The sequence below is a fragment of the Amphibalanus amphitrite genome, unplaced genomic scaffold (assembly GCF_019059575.1).
Source record: "Amphibalanus amphitrite isolate SeventyFive unplaced genomic scaffold, NRLGWU_Aamphi_draft 000071F_arrow, whole genome shotgun sequence".
In the NCBI taxonomy this organism is placed as follows: domain Eukaryota; kingdom Metazoa; phylum Arthropoda; class Thecostraca; order Balanomorpha; family Balanidae; genus Amphibalanus; species Amphibalanus amphitrite.
In genome coordinates, this window is record NW_024881567.1 from 751,760 (window position 1) to 776,289 (window position 24,530).

A 24,530-nucleotide genomic window follows, 5' to 3' on the forward strand; every position below is an offset into this window, starting at 1 on the left:
GGTCCTTCTCCGGGCTATGTTTTGAAAGTCTGGCAGCGAATCGAGACATCTTGGTAGGGGCCTAGACGAATCGATCAATCTTCGTAAAAAGTTCAGGGTATGGGCTCCCGGGGGCGATCTACCTGATGGCACCGGTCGCTACTCGCTTAAAACCTCGTGGCACGTGGCACGTGCGATTCAATTTTCGCCCATGTTAAGTCAATGGGGTTTTGGGGAACTTTTTGCGCGATCGGGAATAGCGGAAAAACGAGCCAAGAAGGAGGTGGTTTTTTTCCCAGCATTTTATAGCAAACACGTTCAGGTACACGCTAGTGTGCGCCATATACCCCTCAGAATTGTGTAACGTGTCTTTGCACGAGGTCAAAGTTGAACTTTTTTCGCTCCCCATGTTAAGTCAATGGGCGTTTTTGCAGAGACATTTTCATTCGCTCATTGTACAAAATTATATGATACGATTTTGCTTTAACTTTCAGGACTTGTTGAGAAAAGACCATAGAACATGTTGTTATGCTTCTTTAAGCTGTGCAAATTCGTTTGTTGTCTTTAGGCTTCTTTAAAAATGAAAAATTTTAACATGGAAAGTCAATGGGAGCGTCTTTGGTGCTTAATAACTTTGTACCTTGAAGACATATTCAAGTGAAAAGTTTATAGGTTATACAACTTTTGATGCTCTTTCCAATGATATACAGAGCGTTATTGCACGTTGTGCCGTTTTTGAGAAATTTAGTAAAAAAGCACGACATTACCGAGATTTGAGCTCAGACCTATATCGTTACGGTGTCAGGCGGACACGAGGACAGGTGGCGCCGCCGCCGCCCGCATAGCGGCGGGAATGTGAACTAACCTGTTTACCGTCTATGATATGGTACCATCGGGGGACCGGCCGCCGTCGGCACGATTTCGGGACTTTGCATCGCAATAAAAGGCTTATTTACAATTGAAAATGGACTAGCGAGAGTCGTTATGGAAGCAGAATTTGATGCTCTACAAAACTAGGCTATTTTCATTGTGATGGCATCACAGACTACACCGCTAACCCCAATAAAGCAGATTTATGTCGCGTCATCGATGATTACATATAATGTTTCTTTGATATATACGTAGTCGGGTCTTTCAGCTGCGTCCCTCCCCTCCCTCGCCGCGCCGGCGGGTCGGCCATCCGCGGCTTGCCGCCCGCCGGCTGCTGGCCGGTCAGCTGGCCGGTCAGCTGGTCGCCCGCGGCTGTCGGTGCAGTGCGGGATGCCTACTTGCGGGGGGCCGTCGTGGCGGCGGCCCGGGTGGACTGGGCGAGCAGTGAGTTGGGGAGCGCTGCGCTGTCGGGTCGGTGCTCTAGTTTGTATTGCGTTCGCATGATACGGCTTGAGCCAATACAGAGTGAACTGATTGAGCTGAGCAAGTCTTTATATGCAGTGAAAAGTAAAGCACTTTTTACTGCATCTACGGTGAGATGCTAGATAAAATTTATGGTCGGTCTACCTAATGGTACCCATTACTTAACAATTAAGTGAACCTATTTGCGTTTTTTGCGGTGTTTGCGTTTTGCGGCGGACGGGCGTTTTTGCGGCTTTTTTGCGTTTTTTCTGCGGTTTTGAGCCTGCGGGCGATTGTTTTTTTTTGCGGCTTTTGCGTTGCGTTTTGAGCGTGCGTTTTGCGAGTTTTGCGGTTTTGCGTTTTGCGGCGGGCGGTACAGAGGTGCTTGCTCAAACAACCTGCGGTCCCGCGATGCGGAGCCCGGCATCGCAGATGCCGCGCTCCGCATTTTGGTTTGGTAATTTGGTTTATTATTTACATCATCATCCAACCTGTCATGGATACTCAACTTCCGAAAAACTCCCGGCGAGGATTGCATGTCCTTCGGAATGTTGTTTGTTGGGTTAGGCCCTTTCGGTTGACAAGACCATTGCAGAGCCGGAAGGATGATAGGATTTAGGGGGAGACATTGGTCTGGGCAGGCACCCTAGTGAGTCGCCGGGGCTGAGCCCGTTCCAAGGCTATGATCGTTCCCTCGGAACGAGAATCTCAGACTATATTTATAACCGGGTGAGGAGTTACTCTTTCCGTTCGCGGCCTTGCGGCGCCCTGTAGTGTGCACGACCAACGTATGACACGGTAATCAGTCTAGATATCATCATGATATAGTTGGCCACTCTACGCTATGCACGCTTTTGCCTTAGCTCCAAACATGCACCAGCCATTCGTGAAAAACAGGTCCCGATTTTACCAACTTTAGTTTGCGCCATCTATCGGTAGGATTTGAAGCTGAAAACACGGGGTGTCACTCCAGGATAATGACACCCCAGAGGGGTTTCAACGGGGGTGTCTCAGCGACACTCCAATTTTTTGGCCTGCAATTTTTGGGGAGTTCGCTAGCCGAACCTCTCCCAAGGGGGTCATGTACATTTTTGCGGCGTCAAAAGGTAATGGGGCTCCCGTGTCGGGTGTCACAACACCCATTACATCCTAAAATCATGAAAACGGAGCCTAATTTAGGAGCATTTTGGAGTATGTGGTGTCAGATTGTAAGAAATGGGGTTCCCCGATTTTTTTCAGTGCGCCGCAAAAAACGGCCGCCCGCCACAAACCGCAACACCGCAAATAACGGCCGGCCGCCGGCAACCGCAAAACGTCGCAAAAAACGGCCGCCCGCCGCAAACCGCAAAAAAACGGCCGCCCGCCGCAAACCGCCGCAAAAAACGGCCGTCCGCCGCCAAACGCAGACACCGCAAAAACACCCGCAACGCCCGCCCGCCCGCCGCCAAACACAAACACCGCAAAAAACGCAAATACCGCCGCAAAAAAACGCCCGCAACGCCCGCCCGCCCGCCTACCCTACTCTACCCTACTCCTACTCTACCCTACTCCTACTCTACCCTACCCCTACTCTACCCTACTCTTACTCTACCCTACTCCTACACTACCCCTACTCCTACACTACCCCTACTCCTACACTACTCCTACTCCTACACTACCCCTTCTCCTACACTACCCTACTCCTACACTACACTACACTACACTACACTACACTACACTACCCTACCCTACCCTACCCTACCCTACCCTACCCTACACTACACTACCACCGACAGTCCAAGTTTCAGCTAAATCGGCCCAGAAACGGCTGAGATATTGCAAAAACAAATTAATAGTATTTACTGACGAATCCCCTTGGCGAGCGGTGCCTTGTATCGGCCTTCGTTGTCAAAGGTCAATGACCTGCCGGCTCTAATGCCTTTCACTCAGTTTTTTTAAGCGAACAACTGAGCCTAAAGCACGTGCCCTCTGCTCGGCGCCGGTCGCGGCTCCACCACGTGCACACCGCTGAACCCGCACCCTCGAAAAGTTGATACGACAAATGGGTGCACGCATCCGACTTTCCGTGAAAATTTCACCCCCGTAGCCCTTACCGTTCCCGAGCAATAGCGTGTTTTTGCCAATTCTAATGTTAACCCTATGGGCGCGCGAGCACGCGCCGCGGGCGCACCCCCGGCCGCATCATGCCCAAAATTTAATACGACCTACGTGTAAAGGTGGCCCACATCGCTGTAAAATTTCACGGCCGTAGGTCAACGGACGCCGCCGCAATAAGCGCTACAAAGTGACTACGTCGCACACGGCGGCGGGGTACTTTTTAGGATTTATAATATAGATTTGTATGTGATTTGGACATTTGTTTTCCTTGCAAGATGTTTTCCCTCAATCCTCATGGTATTAGAATTAGATGGCATTGATAAGTTGCCGTTTAACCATGGCGTTTTGAGCATGTCGGTATTTTGTTGTTGTTGTTGTTGTTTTTTTTTGCTTGGGGCGTGGTAGCATGCCGGTGTCCCATGAAATTTTTGTGCTGGTGCTGGTAGCAGCATTTGGGGAAAAATTTGCAACTACTGTACTCTGAGGGACTCATTTCAGCCTCTAGGCAATAGGTATCGAAGCACTGTCAATGGGCCCCCCTAAAGCAAGCACAGAGCCCCCGAGGGTCGGCAGGGGCCCCTTTGCCAAGTTGCCTCCCCCCAAACACTAAGTCTGCGACCGCCCTTGCATGTACGAAATGGGGCATTCCACGACAAAGCGACAAATAAAAAAAAAATAAATTTGCACCCACATATTTTATTTTTCGTTTAAAACTCGTCTAAGGGGTTGTGATGGGCGGGAAGCCAACTGTGGCAAGGTTTTTTTTCTTTGAACAACGGTCTCCGAGATATAGCCTCGGGCAATTCCTGGAGGTCACGCTGCAACCCTATGTTTGGCGGCTTATAACTCAGAAACTATTGGTTTTCTTTGATAAAACCTGTATATGGTTCAACTCGCAATCACCCAACGAACATTTTGGCTATCTCGGATTTTCAATTTTTGAAAATTTTGATCACGTGACCTTTTGACCTATTTTTCGAACCTTGATAATTTCGTCCTTGATGATTTCGGCCCTTGATATCTTGATATTTTCCCCACTGAAAGTTGCACTTTTGTCTGATGGTGATTTAAGCCTTACCAATTGTCATTCATATGCGATAACGAAAAAGTGGTTATCGGCCTGCGTTGACCTCAGGTCAGGTCATTTTTATGACCTGTCAATTATTACGAGCGGGAGCGACAGCGAGATCTCGAGAACAAAGCAAGATAGCGACAAGCGGTAAACGGTACAGGGTACACGCGGATAAGGTCTACAACTTTTACTGCGATCATTTTCAGGTCATGTCAAAGATGATGTCACAGGGGTAAAAAGAAAGCCTCAAAATAGCGGCACTACATATATAGGAAGTTTTTCTCGAATAACTTTCAAAGTATTCCAGCTAGAAACAAACTAATAGCACCATCGTAACCCCTCGTCGATCCGCATCGAAACATATGTATGTTGACCTCGAAAGGTCAAGGTCAAAGGTTGACCTAAGGTCACGTGACCTAAGGTCATCATGTATATCATTCGATGCGCCTTGACGAGCTGAATACAATGAGCTCATCTGCGCAGCTGTATCTCAAACCTGTAAGGGGTTATTAGCAAAAAACCTTGTGACATGTAATGACCTCACATGACCTTACAGTTGCCCAAGAGTAAAAAAAAAAGTCTCAAGGTAGTCAAAGTTTTTTTTTTCCAACATTTATTGACAATCCATACAAATATGACACAGGTGTATAATAATCGAGGGCTCTCAAGCCCAACAAGGACAGTCGCTGTCGTGGCTTCTGACACGAAACAGCCGGTTTCCCGTTTATGCTAACGAGCGCCCCAGGGTGAGACGTTTAAACCCGCAAACGCCTGATATGCACCGACACAATAGGGCTTTCAAAACCCCCACAACGTGCGAGTAATATTTGGCAAGCGTACACGCTGGCATACAGTGTTGGCAATATACACAAATCGGACGCCACATTTCAACTGCATTTTAACTATAGGCGGCGGCCGAGCTATAAAAATAGAGCTCGCCACCACACGCGACGTGGTGTGGCCCGCCTGGTCAAGCCGCCCCGGTGTCTTTTCATGGACTAAAGAAACGCGGCGGGCCATCAGCCACCGCCCGCGCCGCCCGGCGAAGGGGTATCGCGGGCGGCGCCCCCTATCCACCGGCCGGGCGTGCGAGCCGTCGACTTGTAGGGCCGGCGCCCCGCACGCCCGGCCGGCCGACCGGCCCCAGTCGAAGAGGCCGGTCCCGGGTTGGCCCGGATGGGTCTTGGGAGCGGTGGCTGATTTTTTTTATTAACAGACACACAAACCAACAGCAGCAGCAGCACGTACGCAAGCGCACTTAATGATGCTCAAACCGGTGAGGCCGGTCACAACGGCGCCCACGGCGACAGCGAGCAGCGGCAGCGGCAGCGGCGCGACGGCAGCAGCGACAGAGTATCCTATGTATAGGGTAAGTAAGACACCGAAGACCGAGGAGCCCGACGCGCGGAAACGGCGCTCACCACGTCGCCCGCCGGCCACGCCCCCCGCCGGAACCAGCCCCCGCCACCGGCAGCGCCAGCAGAGGCCCGCACCGCCCGCGCACGCCACCGCGCGAGCTCGCCGGTCCGCCGGTCCCCGCCCGCGCCGACAGGGTCGCCAACGGGCCACGCCCCGCCAGCCAGAGCACTGATTACCGTGATAAGAGCCATTGTACCTACAAATCGGGCAATTGGCGGCGCGTCTCGTCCGGCCCCGGCCCGCCGGCAGCTGCGTGCGCTGCGCATCTCCTTACGCACAACTTGGCAATGGATGGTAAGCTTGTGACTACACGAGCTGACTACTCGTGTTGTAAAATGTTTTTCAATGCCCCCCATTTCGATTCAAACACCCTTATTTTGTTGACGTGTCTAGCTGTTATTATTTCAGTTTCAGCTTCGCGCTTTAATTTATATTTAAAATGTACTACGTTTGGAATAGCTTCCTTCGATCGTGCTTCGCATATTACTTGTTTCATCAAGGTTAAAATGAGTACTTCAATTGGGTTTAGGTTTTGTACGAAAAATATTGTTTTTGGAGTTATTTGAAGTGTAAATTGGTGTGTAGATTGTAAGAATACTTTTATGTCGGTAATGAAACTCTGAACTTCGGTACAGGACCAAAACATGTGCGCTAAAGTTTCTGCGTGTCTGTGACAAAACGTACATTTATCATCGTCTTTCACATTGATGATATTCAGAAATTTGTTTGTAGTGAGAAATCTGTTAACTATTCGGTAATGTAGCATAATGAGTCGTGTTGAATGTGTGGCGTTCATTACAGCCACTGTGCTATCCTCTACAAAGTGTCCAATATCTGTCATCCATTTCTGTCTTAGACGCTCATCCGCATTCTTTGTTTCGGCTTTCTTTGATTGTATTGCCATCTGATATGCATAGCGTGAGAACTTCGCATGATTCAAAACGAGATTTAATCTCGTTGGTATTATTGGTTTCGGTATGTCGTCGAAAGATCGACGTCTCACACATTCAGGTAAACTTCTCACGAGGCTTGAATAGCACAGAATGGTCATTCTTATTCCAAACCTATCTTGCACCGCTTCCCTCGTCATTATCCGCCCAGTTTGTTCGTCAATCAAATCTGCTATGAACCTAAGTCCTTTTTCGTTCCAATTTTTCACGATAGAACAGCTATATTTCGAATAGTCCGAGAACCATAGGCTCTCATTTAGTATACCGACATCGTCTGGGCTATAGTCTATGCTAAAGCGGCTGTACGCTTCCAAAACATCCTGCCAGAATGGATTATTTATTTTGGAGCGGATCCTTAATAACTTTTTGCTTCCAAATTGAGGAATGCTTTCAACACATGGTACTTCATTCTCAGCTAGTCTTACCCACGAAGCTTTAGATTCCCTTAACCTCTTAAGCCATGTCAATTTAAGGCTTTGGACGAAAGCTTTAATATCGATCATTTGCAATCCACCTGCAGCGTAACTTTGTATCGTTTTGGCTCTTTTTATAGGATCCCTTCCCCCATTCCACACAAAAGAAAAGAAAATGCGTTCTAGCTTTTTGAGTATGAATTGTGAAGGATTAGGCAGAACAGTTAATAAGTGAACTAGCTTCGACAACAATAAAGACTTAATCACAGTTATTTTTCCCAGTTGAGTAAGATTTCGCCTCCGCCATTGCGCTATTTCTTTGTTAATCTGAGCGATTTTTGGTTCCAAGTTCGTTTCAGTTATTCCCTTATTGTTGTTAGAGAAAGTTATTCCTAAAATCTTTATTTGACTAACCCATTTACAGCCGAAGTTCTCAGACTCGTATCGCCGAGGGTCTACCCCGAGAGGAAGACATGCTGTTTTTTCTATGTTGAGTTTTAGGCCAGAGAAATTTGAAAATGTTTCTAATTCTGATAGTGCTCCTCGTATTGAACTTGCCTCACCGTCAAGAAATAATACCGTGTCGTCCGCATATTGCATGATTTTTACTTCGCTATCAGGAGAGAGCTGGATACCAGATAGTATCCGAGATTGTTTGATTTGATTTGCTAGAACATTAACAGCCAAATTGAATAGGTATCCTGATACCGGATCCCCTTGACGTATACCGCACTTCAGATATATCTTTTCTCCCAAGAAACCGTTTAACAGTATTCTTGAGAAATTTTCGTCACTCATATATATGTTCGTTAACATGGCTCTGAAATTTGCTCCAAACTTACTATACTTTAAAACTTTGGAAACGAAGTCCCAAGATAAGGAATCGAATGCAGCTTCAAAATCTGCGGAAATTATAACACCTGTCTTTCGATCTTCTGACAGTTTTTGTATTACGTCATAAACAAGCCTGGTATTTTCCCCGATGTATCGTCCCTTGACATACGCTGTTTGACAGGGGTCAGTCAATTTGTCTATTACCCGTTGCAGCCGTGCTGCAATGGCGGATGATATGATTTTAAAATCAGTGTTAAGGAGGGTGATCGGACGCCATGCTTTGACCTGGTCCGGAGACTGACCTGCTTTCGGAATCATAGTAATGACTCCTTCTCTATGCGAAGAAATTACTTTATTTTTTCCTGAACAGAAAACATATGCTCTATGAAGGAAATGCCCTAAAATGTTCCAAAAGTGTTTAAAGAATGATGATGTGTACCCGTTCGGGCCCGGAGACTTCCCGCTTTTCATCTTTCGCATTGCATTAGTTAACTCCTCGTATGATAACGGCAAGTCGAGAGCGTCGCGCTCTGGATCGCTTAGTGTTTCTGTAACGTTTCTTCTGATAAATTCGTCCGTATTTGACGGTAAATTGTGTTGTCTAGTATATTTACTCGCTAGGCTGTCTGTAAATGTTTCCAGAATAGAGCTAGTTGTTGTTAAAATTTGCTCTCCAGTTTTAATGATTCCAACTGATTTTCTCAAGGCATTTCTTTTCTCCAAGCCGAGAAAGTACTTTGACGAGCGCTCACCCTCCTCGTGCCACCTTGTCCTCGAGCGCACGATCAGACCGTTTATCAGAGGCCTTCTCATGTTTTCCAATTGTTCTTTATACTGTTCCAGGACGGCCGCACTACTTTCAGTTTTTGCTTCAAAATATTCTGTTTGAGCTCTTTCGATTTTCATTAACAGTTCTCTTTCTTTTTCTTTATCCCGCTTAGCTTTTTGTTTAGCAAATTTAACAGTTTCCCCGCGTATCATCATGAGTAGCGTTTCGTAAAATAGGTCCTCGTTTATTTGAAACTTAATATCTTTGTAGTTGTACTCATCAGTTAGAAACTCATTCGAATATATCGGTAACGCATATTGTTTGACAGTGGACTCAATACATTTCCGCACCCCTACCAAGTAATCTTCATTGCTCAATAGGAACTCATTGAATTTCCATAGCCCTGGGCCTCGGGAAGCATCGCTGCTTTTGATTTCTATTGTAATAATATTGTGGTCTGTCCTATATCCCGGCAAAATGTTTTGGTTGATGCACAAGCTACATAAATGTTCGCTTATAAAGAACATGTCTAATCTAGCTACCTTGTTGGGTCCCTTCCACGTGAATTCGTGCTTATCTGGGTTATAAAATCTCCAGATATCAATGATTCTATGCTGATTACACATCGCGGTGAATGCGTTTCTGGCATTAATATTATTTTCTCGAACATATCCATGACAGTCTTTTTGATAATTCATCACAAAATTTAAGTCTCCACCCAAAATGATGTGATCGCATTCGACACTTTCCAGTTTTTCGCCTATTTCCCGATAAAATTCTGGCTCGTCTTTGTTTGGACCGTATATGCACCCAAACACATATGTGTCTGACCCTATTTTACATCCAATAATAACATAATTACCTCTCCTGCAAACGAATTCAAAGAGCATGGTATGTTGAAGACCTTTGTCGATCAAAATTGAGGTTCCTCTACTGTTGTTTGTGAAGCAAGAATGGTATGTCTTACCCCGCCACAGCGAGTTTAGAAACTGAACTTTATTTTCTGTGAGGTGAGTATCCTGAAGGAAGATAATGTCAAAGTTCATAGTTCTCAGGTAATGCATAACATCTCTGCGTTTCTCTTGGCCTCCCAGACCCCGGACATTTACTGATGCAATTTTAATGTTTCTCATAAAATGTTAGTGTTTGTCTCTCGACCTTAGACGCGGTGCTGAACTTTGCTCCAAACCAAAACTTCATTTTCCTTTTTGCACTACTTTGTTGTATGTGTTGCTGAGACAATATAGTACTACATTGGACATAGCTTTCTCCTGGTGCGTTACGGTACGGCCGATCCGTCCAGTGACCATACTCACGAAAAGGGTGCCACACTGCATCTGCAACTCGGGCCGGGACCGGACGATTCGCGACAGAACGGCCCCCTCGGCGGGCGCCAGTTGGCATCCGGAGACGCGGGGCGCGGCAGCATGGCCACCCACACCAGCGGGTGGACCGCGGGACCGACGGCCGCCGCAACGTGCACGACCGGCACAGACCGCCACAGGCGCCGCCAGCGACGGGCGCCGGCACCGACGGAGACCGCGGCCGAAGCACACCAGAGGCGGCGCCGATCACACATCGAGCTCCTCGGCTCCCACTGCACGTGTAGAAGAGTCCGACCCCGCCGCCGCCGCCGCCGCCGCCGCAGACACTCACAGCCGATGCACCAGCCGAGATCGTCGTCTGCAAGGCAGACATGGGACAACGCAGAACGAGAACGAGAACACAATTGACGAGTAGACATGCACACACATCAAACATCAAAATCAACAACGATCCTTTATCGTCGAGTAAGTAAGCGACTAGCAGATAGTGAACACGTGCTGGTAAGCGAACTTCGCAAGGCTGTATAAGTGCGTCAAGCGTGAACGAGCAACCTTGACACATATATATGAGTACGCTTATTCTTTGACGCTGAACCCTAGCTGACGAGCCTTAGCAAGTGATTCCACCCGAGTACTTGTTCCAAATTTTTCTGATTTGTAGTACACGTGTCCCCACCTGGTAAAAACAGTGTAGATTTTTTTCGCTTTCTTAGCCTCCAGCAGAGACCGCTGAATCTGGCTCTTCAGGGCGGTTAGACTTTCGTTGATGTACAGGTCGTTGCTCCCTCGCAGCTCCATCCTTCTCGTCATGAGTCGCTCTCTTATCGATCCGGAACCGGAGTGGACGAATCGGACGATTACACGATGATTTGGTCCTGGGAGGCGGTGAGCCCTGTCGATGTCGCTTACAGAGATGCCCAAGCCCGGGAACCGGCTTTGCAGAACTCTGATGACCAGCTGGTTGACATCCTCCTCACTCGTTCCCTCCCCAGACCTCGCACCACCGACACCCCCGGCACCACCGCCGCCGCCACCGCCCAGCGCAGCACCGCCGGCCGCGCGCTCCTCGCTGGGGCCGGCGGAGTCCGTGCCCCCGGGCGCCCGCCCGGCGGCCGGCCGCAGCGGCGCAGCCAGGCTCGGGTTGCGGTGGGGCGCCATTGCTCGGCCGGACAAAATCAGGCACGGGATTCGCGAGTTCATTTCAGCGTTCTCACTCCTCTCGCTAAGCTTCTTCATTTCTTCACGCGTTTCTTTCAGTTCCGTAGACATCCTCTCTATCTCCAGATCCTTTTCGTTCACGTGCTCTTCTAGGTCCTTGATTCGCGCGTGGAGAGCATCAAATTTTGTCTGGAGACTGGCTTTGAATTCGTGTAGTTCTTTGGAAATGAACAGGGACAGGCGACTCTCGATTCCTTCCACTGCATCCTCGATGAGTTCCTTCACCTCTCCCTTGCGAGGCGAGGGGTCGAGCGGCCTGCGCTTACCCATCGGCGCGGTGACAGAGTCACCAGACTCGGAGCGGTCTCTCTTCCCCGCTCCGTCGTCGTAGCTCCGGACCAACTCACTGACGGACGATCCTCTCCGGAGCGACCTGGCAGCTGCAGCTTCGACACCACCAGAGTCGCGACTCGGATCGGCCATCGTGGCCCTCGCCTCACACACAATAAACACCAGTTACCGTCACTGCACTGTGGCTGTCGGCGCTCGGGCGCGTGCGTCAGAGCGGAGCGCTGCCCGCCGCGTCCGTCCGCGCCGGGAGTGACCGGTCAACTGAAGGTAGTCAAAGTTGATCGTACATGAAGTCACTCATGGTCTATTAGGCAATTCTGACGCGTTTTAGTTTAAAAATAAGGGAGCTGATTTTTCCCCAATTGACTTATAATGGGGTGGTCAAGAATTTGACCTGACCTTAGGTCATCAATATCGAAATTCAAAGCGAATTTGCGCTGGTCCAAAGCAAACACAATGGTGCCTGTTCCACGTCTCTTTCTTTATTAGATCAAAAGGTACAGCAAAAAAAAGGAAAATTATTGTCGTGTGTTCAACGGGTGACCTCGAATGACCTTTCAGCAGGTCACTGATGCAAAACTGCAGCAGTGCCATCAATAACAGCCTAACTCAATATAATTCATAAGTATTTGAACCGGTCAGATGCGTTTCGGTGGTAGCCAATATTTCTGCCATTGACTTATAAAAGGCAGGTCACAAAAATGACCTGACCCGAGGTCAACGCAGGCCGATAACCACTTTTTTATTATCGCATATGAATTACAATTGATAAGGCTTTAATCGCCATCAGACAAAATTACAGCTTTCAGTGGGGAAAATATCAAAGTCACTCTTAAAAATAGGTCAAGAGGTCGCGTGATCAAAATTTTTAAAAATTGAAATCCGAGATAGCTTCAATGTTTGATGGTTGATTGCGAGTTGAACCATATAAAGTTTTTATCATAGAAAACTAATAGTTTCTTAGTTATAAGCCGCCAAACATAGGGTTGCAGCGTGACCTCCAGGAATTGCCCTAGGCTATATCTCGGAAACCGTTGTTCGAAGAAAAAAATCCTTGCCACAGCTGGCTTCCCCGCCCATCACAACCTATTAGACCAATTATAAGCAAAAAATAAAATATGAGGGTGTAGGGCACTTGTCGATTTGTCGTGGAACGCCCCAAATGTGTGTCAAAAATATATAATTGAGACAGTCCTGGAAATACACACACAAAAAAAACGATAGAGACTGCTAACCTTCCTTAACATTCTTTACTTCATAACAAAAGCAATCCCAACAAAACCCAAGCCAAGACCCAAGCAGCAAAACATGCGAAAAAGTCCTTAGTAGCGCCTTTAGTTACTCTATACGTATTTGTCTTGAGTGCGCAATATATGTCGCACCTGAAAAATTTGGTGTAGCTACCTGATTTTTTTATTAGAGTTAGACTAAAATTAGCTAGGCTGTTACTTGAAAAATGTTTTAATTTACTTGTACATATACTTCATTCGTTAGTTGTAGCAGCATTTTAGGTGAGCTCTATATGCAATGTGTTCACGTGAAATGTTTGAAAATGTGAATTTTTCTGCCGATATTGTGAGCTTCCCGTTGTGTCTGACAAAAGTTCTGTCTGGCTTATTTTGATAATGACCTGTGGTCGAAATCATCAATAATTATTTCATTATTTCATCTTTTGGTATTTCATTGTAAGGAGGCCATTTAAAAGTGTTTTCTCATAGAATGTTTTAATTTATTGAATTTAAAGCAATTGGTTGTTTAACTTCAAAACATTAATCAGAGAAGCGGTTTGTTTACGCTATATTTGTAAAGAAACAAGGGAAAAAGCTTGGACTCATGAGCAATTCTAGTACATTTTTGGTAGAAAACTTCGTCCAACCTTATGGTTTAGGGCCTTGCACTGAGGTATGGCGACCGAAGGATTGCATGCTGTGTGCCGATGTCGCAACTGTGGCAGTTTGGCGACAAATGGACGCACACGTAGGCGAGGCGGCGGGGCGCGTCGCGGTCCGGTGGCCGGTCTCCGCCATACGCCAGCGCCAAGCATTGACGCAACACAGGGAAAGTTGGGAGCGCCAGTGCAGTGGCGCGGCGAGGCCCCGTTCCAGGTCTTTGTGTTTCATGCGCCCAGCGGAGCGGGTTGTCGCGAAAGCGACCGTAGTCTAGAACTGACACGCTGACTCGGGTTGGGAGTAGCGGAGGAAACGAGGCAAGTTTCCCAGCCCAGTCGCTGAGTGGCTCAGCCCTAGCACAGAGACATAAATACGGTAGGGGATAATGGGGTAATTTGGCCGTTTTTTTAGGAAGGGCTGTAACTCGACATTGGCGACACATTTCTGCACGCTCTCAACGCTGGCATTCATTTTACTTTCTTGTACAGTAAACTGAAAATGATAGAGCAGCTACTTATGCTTGAATTTTGACGTTTTACAGCATATTTACGTCTGGACATGAGTTGCGTAGGAGAGGCCGGAAATAGTGGTGATTTCAGGACCGTAAGAATGGACCGTCATTGGAATGATTCTTTTATAAAGCATGCACTGTTTTTAGCCGGAATTTAATAGTTACTATTAAATTCTTCGGCTTCGGCTCCGGCTCCGGGCTATATTGTTTCACGGCTCCGGCTCCTGCTCCGGGCAAATGTGCCGGCTCCGGCGGCTCCGGCTCCGCACCCCTGCTTGCTACTAGAGGTCTGCACCGGCCGGCTGCAGCCGCGGCTGGCTGCAGCCCCATGGTTGTGGGCCGGGGCGGCTGCAAATATCTCCACGGCTACGGCTGTGGCCACGGCTGTGAGATTTCAAGCTCAATCTTAAGTAGGTACTCAAATATAAAATTTTAAATCCTTAATATTGCATTCTGATTAGCAGTCTAGCCTGTAAAAATCATGCAAAGGATGCCCAACAACATCATTGAAAGTGGTGGAGCCTTTTAAAACCTGTAATGGTTTAATCATTTGCCGTAGGGGAGTTTGCACTCAGGTACAGAATACTAATTATGGCATATGGGTACCAATTGTTCCTTCATCATCATTAGCTTGACAGCTTCAGAAAATGCACCATGTTGCATTGTCACATCCCTTTCAAATCAATCTCACTGGTCATTAGGAGAGCACCTTACAGCTCTATTAAACACAAGCGTTCAATACATATATAATCAATATAATACAATACATATATAATTCAATACATATATATAATCAACAACAACATATATAATCAAGCGTTCAATAATTCTTTCAGGTAAAAAAAAAAAATAACGCCTAGGTAAAGGCAGGTAAAGGCTTCATAAAATATTATCTTAAATAACTATTAGATGTATTTCTGGATTTCGACAAGTCCAATTACATAATTACGAGCGAGCGAGCGCAGCGAGCGAAGTGAGTCTTTTCAATATAACGGAAAAATCTCAGTATGAGCGGCCCGGCCCGGCCCGGCCCGGCCCGGCCCGGCCTGTAACGCTTTTGAGAGGCTTATATCTCAGCAACCGCTGGACCGATTGGCCTGCGGTCTTTTTTGTTGGGTAGCCCCATCCCTTCTACCCCGTAATTGACTACTTTTGGTACATCGCAGTGACCGTCGTGGCACGTGCCACGTGAAAAGTCAAGGGTGTTCAAGCTGTTTTGCAAAAGTAGTGATTTTGAGAGGCTCATATCTCAGCAGCCGCTTGGGCGATTGGCTTGCGGTAATTTTTGTAGGATAGCAGCATCCCTTCTACCAAATATAGGATACTCTTGATGCATGTGGGTCACCCCCAGTGCACGTGCAAAATACAACAATAGGAGGTGTCAAATTTGTTCCCATTTTAATAACTCGGTAATTACTGGGGCGATTTCGCTGAAACTTGGCATACAGGTAGGCACCCACCAGACAATGCATTCCCATGTGTTTCGGTTAAGGTGCTACTGCACGTGCGCACGTGCAGGGGGCGCTTCCAGATCTCGAGAACGGCTGGGCTGATTGCGCTCAAATTTGGTACACGGTTGGGGACCAGTTAGTAGGGTGCCGTGCAAAAGTCAGTTTGGACCCCGTTTGCACGTGCGCACGTGCAGCATGCCGCTTCCAGATCTCAGGAACGGCTGGGCCGATTGCGTTCAAATTTGGTACACCGCTAGCGACCGGTTAGAAGGGTGCTTTGCGCAAGCCCGTTGGAAGTACCCTCTCGCCCTTCCGCACGTGCAGGGCTCACTAGCTCGCTCGCTCGTTCTTCGCCCAAAAGGCGTTTTACTGGTATTAAACTGGCGCTTTTATGTTCTGACTGGTGTGTGAGTGAACGCTAACAGAAAATGCTGATCAACAAAGCCAATGGAATTAGATTGTAAGGGAGCATAAACGCATATTTATATATTATATATGTTACAGGCCGTATGAAAACTCAGGCCGTTTGCAAACGGCCTGGCCCGATTCAGGCCGTTTGCAAACGGCCTGGACAGCCCAGTCAGTATGCAAACGGACTGAAAAGTCAGGCCGTTTGAATACGGGCTGAAATTCCAGGCTGTATGCAAACCGCCTGAAATTTCAGGCCGTTTGCAAACCGTCTAGGCCGTATGACAACTTTCCAGACACCAGGCCGTTTGCAAACGGTCTAGGCATTTTGAAAACAATCTGGTCTGCATAAAGTTACAGCTGGACAATGTTGAGTTTGTTGAAGCACGACCGTTTCATGACATTACATAGCATCATGAAATCCTGAGGTGCATTCGGCATCCGGAAAAATATTGTCACTCGGATATTCTCCGTCGGAAAATGGTTGTTGAGCGCCTATCTTCAGCATGTCTCGTTATCGCGATACCGTTCGTGATCCCCGATGATTTTCGCTAGTTCCGGAAAATTCTCCCTGATTTTCCCGATGACGAATGCAGGCCTGGTCAGGAAGAGATTAGCAGAACTGAAACCCGGCCCGTATAGCGCCCGGTCGACCGGGGCTTCCCCCGGACTTCAAAGTTTCGCCTTCCACCGCAATGGTCAAGTATTGCCGGCGTACGCCACCGGCCAGCCGCCGCGCCGGCGCGGCGGTCGACCGGGCGCGGTGAGGACTCTAATGTGAACCAGTGGCGCGGGAACTTCTTCCAGACTGGGTGGGTGGGGGGGGGGGGGGCTGAACCATAATGTAGATCAACCTAGGGTACTCCCAAATCTAGTTTTCTCACCGGTTTTAGGCCACTTATTTTTAGACCTTGGCCTTTTCAACAAAAAAAAATAAAATATTTGCAAAATAGTCAGGAACCTATTCCGTCTCAGCTGAGTAAAGAAACTACCGTTTTGGCAGCCTGGAATAAAGGTTTTAATCTGCCAAATGAGTTGCTGAGCCAGTGAAAGAGGTGGATTTATCACCTACATGCTTTGTTCCTTTGTGACCCACAACCCCTAATTTGGGGAGGACAAGTTGCCCCAACGGTTCCTGACCTCATAAGAAGTTGTGGGGCACCGCCCCCACGGCCCCAGAGCTGTGGGAGCAAGCTTCCCCCACTGCCCCCTCCCCCGGTTCCCGCGCCTATGTATGAATCTATGAAATTATGTTGGTAGATTTCCGATTTCGATTTCTCCAGCTGGGGGGGGGGGGGGGCTCAAATACATTACGAGCCCCCCCCCCCCAGCCCGAAAAGTTGGAGGGGCTCAGCCCCCGCTAGCCCCCCCCCCCCCGGCTCCCGCGCCACTGCTGTGAACTCTGATGTCCATTGCGCGCTCCCGTGTTTTATGCCGCAAAATAATTGGTGAGTCTTGTAGTGATACGTTTCACCAGACCTCACCAGTAGTGCCTTCACCAGGCTCCATCAACTGGATGGCCGTACACAGGCGGACCGTGAACTTGTATAATTAGTAATATTGTCGAAATAGGGTCGGGCCCAGCATCAACACAGTAAGAAAATGTTCGACGTATGTAGACGAGTCATTCGGCATGGAATGCGCAAGCATTCACATGGATGCAACCTGATCATCGACCAACCTGGATCCATTAAGTTCAATCTTCAGAGGCTGTTGTGCTTCGCCAGACCGTTTGAAAACTGACTAGGCCGTTTTCAAACTGTCTAGGCCGTTTCAAACTGCCTAGGCCGTTTTCATACGGCCTGATATTTCAGGCGGTTTGCAAACGGCCGGCTTTTTCAGGCCGTTTTCAAACGGCCTGACTGGGCCAGGCCGTTTGCAAACGGACTGAGTTTTCATACGGTCTGTAACATATATATTATGAGCTCTTTTAATTTAAGAGCTCATTGGCCGAAAACAAGCTAAAATATGGCAGGAGATCTTGGATCATTACTGAAGAGCACGCTGAGCAGTATCATGGCAGAAAATGTTGGTGATGAATGCATATTGATGCATTAGTATGAATATTGAATCATAACTTACAACAGCAAGATCAATTATAGTGCTAACTATCAAGTGAAAAATCTAGAATGAACGAACTCTGGCAGCTTTACTATGCTATGCAGATGGTAATGTGCATCAGGTACTCAGTGTCTGTCAAATGAAACATGCGATCTTATTTCCATTGTGATTGCTACTGGAGGAGAAAGCTTGAATAACTGTGAATGTGACAATCCATGCAACAATGTGATCATATACGTGGGGTGAATGAAAAGTTTTGAGCCTAACACAGTTACAGGAGACGCAGGTTAATGAAAACTTGGTCATATATGTATTTTGCCACTATTCTTATGTGTGTACACCAAGTTTTAAGTCCTATTCCTTTTTGTTTCGTTTCTAGAGCGCGTTAAAGTGAAGAAGATTCCGCGTTCAGTGAAAAGGGAGAAAATCGAGAACCGAACTTTTACGAAGTATCGCGATTTGAAACGCATGCCTTCATCCGAAATTTTAAAAAAAATATGAAATTAAACTTATTGGTTGTGGCCCATCATATGGCACTGTTAAGGTTTCAGCTGCTAATTTCAAGTAAGGCCGGAACAGTGTTCAAGATGAACAAATGTCAAAAACGCCGTAGAATGTGACAATATCCTAAAACACTGACCCTGCTCTAAGGGTGAGGATGTTGGATCCACTACTGTGACCTCATCAGATAGCGGTAAGAATGGACATCTCCCAGAAGCAAGCTGGCGACATTCTTACCAAAGGGTATGACATGATAAAGGTCTCTGCTCATTGGGCCTCTTGGCTTTTTATCGCAGAGCACGGCGAGAGATGTGTACTGACATCTGGCGCTAGTTGAAGCAGATTCTGAGAATTTAAAGTCACTTTTTGCTACCGTTGATAAACTGTGGGTGTTTCACTTCAATCCAGAATCGGAGGAGCAGTGGCATCAGTGAAAGCACGTCTCTAATCTGAAAAATTAAATGTCAGAGTTACAACCAGAGGCCTGTTTCACTAAAAACTTGCGATTACAAGTGTTTGAACTTTACAATTCATAAGTATTTTTGCAAACTATGTAAAATCGGATTTCACTAAACTTCATCATCAGCGGCACCTCCGATAAAAAGAGTTGGTAAATAAACTTGTAAACAGTAAAAATGTTTTTAATCAAGAACTACAACATGTTACAGATATTGCTTCTTCTTATCAAATTATGTCTAGTATTCATGTCAAAAGATGCATGAATAAATTATAAATAATGATGCTGTTTCTAAATGGTATAAATGATAGTTCACAATATTTTATTATTGAAAGAAAATAACACCCAAAACATTTGACAGGAGAAGACTGTTGAATGCAATTATGGCGCACGAATGACAAAACATGACGATATTTATTTATTGCTCGTAGCTGGTTCGTAGGGATTGTGGTAAGTAAAAAAGAGCATATAATGATTCAGCATATCATATTTGTTTTAAATAATTGATTGCTTTGCATCATTGCACAAAAGTTAATAAAATTCCGAACGTAAGAGCCACTGGAATTTCGTGTTTGTAATTACAACGTTTTCTTTCAAGTTTTTGGTCTTCGTGAAACAGAAAGTTTGCGATTTCGATGTTTCTTTCAAACTTTTTTCTTGTAAAAAAGTTGGTAAATTTTAAACTCGAAATTAATGCTCGGAGGTTTCGTGAAATCCAAATCTCAAATGTTGGTAATTATTTCTTTTAAACTCAAGTTTTTTCTTTGTAATTACACACTTTATTTGTTAGTGAAACAGGCCTAAGGAGGAAAGTGTTCCGTAATTGGGGAAATAAATGATATGTCTTGCAATCGCACTTCCTTTCAAAGGGTCTTACTGTAATTGGACATTACTAGGATGACCCACTGATGCACCTTTGTTAGAAAATCAGGAAGATCAGGGGCCGTATTCACGTCGACTTCGTAAGTCGATTTTCTTTCGTAAGTATAATTTGGTATTCACGTCGGCACTTCTTAAGTTTTTATCGACGAAGTTCACGTGAATAAAAAAATTTACTTAAGAAGTAGGTCAAACTTAAGAAAATTCTTACGAAAATGATCGACGTGAATACGGCCCCAGAACGGCAATGCTGACAAAATTAGTCATGTTTCACCAGGACAATGCTTCTGGGTATTTTTCACTGGTTGCAATGTAAAAAATCAATTACTGAACCTTCCAATCTATCCCAAATGAAATATTTTGACCAGCATTGGTATCCTTAGGGTGTCTATTTCCTTCTAAGCCTAAAGAAAAATGACTGGATGACACTTCACAAAAAATAATGACGTCATTGACGCCGGGAGCACTTACCCAAAATAACATTATTCAAGGCGCTTAAAAAGTGAGGAAAAAAGTGCTAGGACCTCACCATTTGGTGTCCACCCATATAAATAGTGGCAAAATATGTGAACAAAGTTTCATTAATCTGCGTCACCTGTAACTATATAAGGCTCAAAACGTTTCATTCACCCTACGTAATGTGCTCATAGAACTATTCGTGATAGGGATTATTGGTCCAATATACAATGGCAAAGCTCTCAGTGTTTCTTTCTGTGGATGGCCAGAAGTGACTCGAACTTAGAGGTATTAGTTTTCTTCACAGGGCTGGGATAAAAAGTACTGAGGGTAATCTTCCAGCAAGGAACTTTACTTTGACACGATATGAGATGTAGGCACAAGTATGTAGGTAGGTGCTTAGTTCCTTTAGTAAGTAGTTGTGTAGGTTTGGTTGGGTTAGCTTAGATTAGGTTGTTAGTTTTTAATTTGCCAAGTGTCCATAAAAAAATGGGACCTGAACATACCTGACCAACCTGACCTAACCTCAGCCAGGAAAGCATTTGAGCCACAAGATGGTCAGAAAACTGGAAACTTCTTCCGATGCCGCTGGCACAGAACCATCGTGGTTGCCTGAGGGAATGTGTCATCCTGATACCCGAACCATCAATGAGACAAGCTGCCAGTTGAAGTCATGGCTCTAGGCCGCGGTGCCGCGGGGTGAAAGTGACCCGTTCCCTCACATTTTTTAGTAGGCATCGGAACAAAAAAGTAATTTTTACATGGCATGCTTGAAACACGAACCGTTTAAAAAGTAATATACCGAACACCATGAAAATCGCACCATTTACTGAAAATGTGTGCCGCATTGACTATTCGAAGTTTCAATGTTGTATCTTTATCACTTTCTGAGAAATATTGATTTAAAGTTGGGAACGTTTTTTTTTCTGGGCCACCCGGTATAACTATCAGTGTAGCATATTCTAGCATTTTCTATCTCAAAAGGCCTTTTGTCATTTACATTAACTGTCATAAACTGCGATTTCGTTGGATGCATGGACATATTCATCTCTTTTGCAGCAGATCATACAGCAGCTTGAGTTTCAATTCCATGCTCGCTCTTGAAGTAGCTAATACTAAAGTTACCCGCGTGCTCCGCAACGCGAAGAAGGGTTATTTTTGACCCGTGGGTATTGGGTTGGTCTGTGTCGATTTGGTTGGTATCCATTTCGTTCGATTGCTTTTTGACGGCCAAGCATCTTGTAATGAAAGAAAAAATCCATCGCATCGAGGTGCCCGTGTCGGAATATCATGCGTTCTACTTTAGAATGATTCGAAAACTGACGTGAAGTCTTTTGAGGGCCATCGATGAATTTCGCTAAAAATGACAATGTAAACCCCTACCCCGACCAGGGCCTTGGCCTGTCGGGAGCAAAATTAAAAAAAAAACAATGTAATGGTTTGGAACATTTACATTTTTAAGAATACTGTTGCTCATCATGCAAAAATGAAGACTAAACCTTGGACAAAATTGAATGCTCTTTCCAACGGTGCCATTTTTAATTGCCACAGATACCAGATCATGAAGCAAAACCATTTTGATAAACAAAGTGGCACAAAATTGACAAACACCATTTTCTCCGTGATTTGTACAGCCCACCGCTAAAGTAATGTGTGGTTTTACCAATCTCAACGGATGGCTTTGACCGACGATTTTTAAATGCGGACTGATTGAAAAAGAAGACGTCAATAGATAAAGTTGTAGCTGCAAGGGTGAAGATACATTTAAGCTACATTTAAAGTCTCGTTGTAGTCTGGCTAATCGTTCCTAGGCTGCAGAAGCAGAACATACCCATGACTGAAACCACACATTACTTCTGCTGTGGACTGTACCACCTTGATTTGGATCAATCAGCTTTTCACAATTTTTCCATGAGAGGCGGTACATTTTTATTGCTAATAGGCGTTGTTTCAACTCGTTCCGTCTGATGGTCACCTGAAAATAATATAAATTCCGAAATCCGTCCAAAACGTCAATTTTCCACATAAAAGTGTCCTCCCCGGTGCACGTGGCGCGTGCTATCCTCTGTATCGCACACCATTCGATAGCCCGTTCAATTAGCTACACGATGCTGTTTTCCCCGTGCCGGTCGGACCCCTGGTCACCAAGATATTGCACCGGGACGGGACCCGTGTCGGGCAAATTTGGCTGTTTTCGCCCGATTTCGCACGCCGATTTATACATGTAAAGTCTATGACGCGAATTTGCACTTTTTGGGCACGCGCCACGCGCTCCCTATCGAACCGATCAAGCCCAGGTCCCTCAAAGGCACGTCGCGCATCCTTGATCTATAAGTTGTGCAAATTTTCACCGGGCTAGGTGCAACGGTCTGGCCTGTAGTCCACGCAAAGCACCACCAAGTCGGGACCTCGACCACAGACAGAACAGACGCACCCACCACAAATAGCAATATTGATAACCGTATCATCCATAAAAAGCAAAGAATGCAAATTCCCGAGATAGCCATCCACGCCGAACTCCTTTAGCTTTAAAGGCGAACAACGAGCAACTGTTAGCTGCAACCTGCTTAACCCCACGGTATGAATGAAATGATTCGCTTCCTAGGACGTTGACTGTATCTTTAAAACTGTTTGCAATGACCCGAATAAAATTTTGCCCGCATCCTTTTGAAGCCAATAGCCTCAAAAGTAAGTTCCTATCTACCTTGTCATAGGCCTTGACATAAAACATGATATGCAAGCTCTGTTTTGTTTTCCGTGCGTAATCTATCAAGAGCCGCAGCGTCAGCAGCTGTTCTGGGCACCCTCTACCCTCCTGTCCTCCCGCTTGTTCAAGATCTGGCTATACGCACATACAGCTGAGAGCGGCGTGCTGACGGTTGTGGCGCCGGCCGGCGCGCCTTGTGCCAACAGATGTGCTGCGGCTGAGCCGGCCCGGTGAGAGCCCCGGCTGCCCGGGCAGCTGCTACCACGCCCTGGCCGCGCTCATCCACTGTCAGACGGTGCTGGAGGACAAGCCGTGTCCGCAGCCGGCCATGCGCTGCTGTCTGGGCGCCGAACAGCAGCGGCGCAACACGCCAGCCGCTGGCACAGCGCACACGGCCAACACGGTAAGCCACTACGCTCAGTGCATGCATGGGAAAACAACGGCTCCACACCTACCATGCATTTCAGACCCTCTGCAACATTCCTTTTAGGCTATTTTTCGTTACCTATACCTTTGGTTTCAACCAAACTTCACACAATGACACAATGAGTTGACACAATGAGTTTGAGACGACTTCTTAATTTTTACCAATATGGTCTCATAACAAAATATCAAAATGAAAGGCACTTGTCGTTGACTGATAATATTTAAAAATTGATGGGAAAACTTTGCGCCGTGGTAGAGGCTAGCATGACGTAGACGAGTCCGCTGTTGCGCCACAGCTAAGCTCTGCCCACTGCGCCGCAACACCGAGACCGGTCATTCGCCGCTCGGGCTCAGGGCCCGGTTCATATAGCTCCCCTTAGCGGCTAAGTGACCCTTATTGGTAAGGGTGACCCGACTGCCGACAGACTGGTTCATATAACCACACTATTGTGAGCGCAAGGAAAGCGGCAGTTACCAGTAAGGGCGAGCTGGTAAGGGTAGTAGGCACCACCCTATGAGCTCCACTTACGCCATTAGCGAGTTGTTCTAGAGCGAGAGTTTTACGTTTGATTTCGCACCTTATTCGCGATCGGCCGAATCTGGTATCCTTTTCAGGACAGCCTCAGGATCCAGTGGGAAGATGCCACAAGCCTTGAAGCCAGCTTGCAGATTTTTGGAGATGTTTGCTTCTGATGCCTCCATGGCCAATTTCAAAAGGCCAGGGAATGTGCTCTTTTCCACTCCGCTGCCGGATGAGTTTCTCAGCTTCTACTTCTTCAGCACTGATCTCCAAACCTTCTTCAGTGGTCCGAACACACCGACATCCAGTGATTGTGTTAGGTGTGTGCTATTGGGAGGGAGCATGACAAAGGCTATGTTACTCTGCTCACACTTCCTGACGACCTCAGAATTCAGGCGTGAGCTCAGATTGTCGCCAATCATCACCTTCTTTCCCTCAAGCCTGGTGGTCCAGGGGAGGACGATGGTGTTGAACCAGTCTTCGAAGTTTTGGCCATCAAACCATCCACTCTTGCTGCTTCCATAGCGAGCTTTTGATGGTCCTCCCTCAGTCCATGTTGTCCACA

General features: G+C 46.6%; 2 protein-coding genes across 2 annotated transcripts in view; one reads left to right on the top strand and one right to left on the bottom strand.

The window, feature by feature from the left end:
* Positions 1–24,530, top strand: part of LOC122379101 (protein masquerade-like) — a 215,608-nt gene that overhangs the window by 79,367 nt on the left and 111,711 nt on the right. The window contains exon 3 of the mRNA XM_043361032.1: positions 23,226–23,422. Within this exon, the coding sequence (XP_043216967.1) occupies positions 23,226–23,422 (197 nt within the window). The remainder of the gene's footprint in view (positions 1–23,225; positions 23,423–24,530) is intronic.
* Positions 9,512–11,944, bottom strand: LOC122379093. The gene is made up of 2 exons (XM_043361023.1): positions 10,867–11,944; positions 9,512–10,548 (listed from the first exon to the last, which is right to left on the bottom strand). The coding sequence occupies exons 1-2, from the start codon at positions 11,829–11,831 to the stop codon at positions 10,518–10,520; spliced, it is 996 nt and encodes a 331-aa protein (XP_043216958.1). The 5' UTR covers positions 11,832–11,944; the 3' UTR covers positions 9,512–10,517.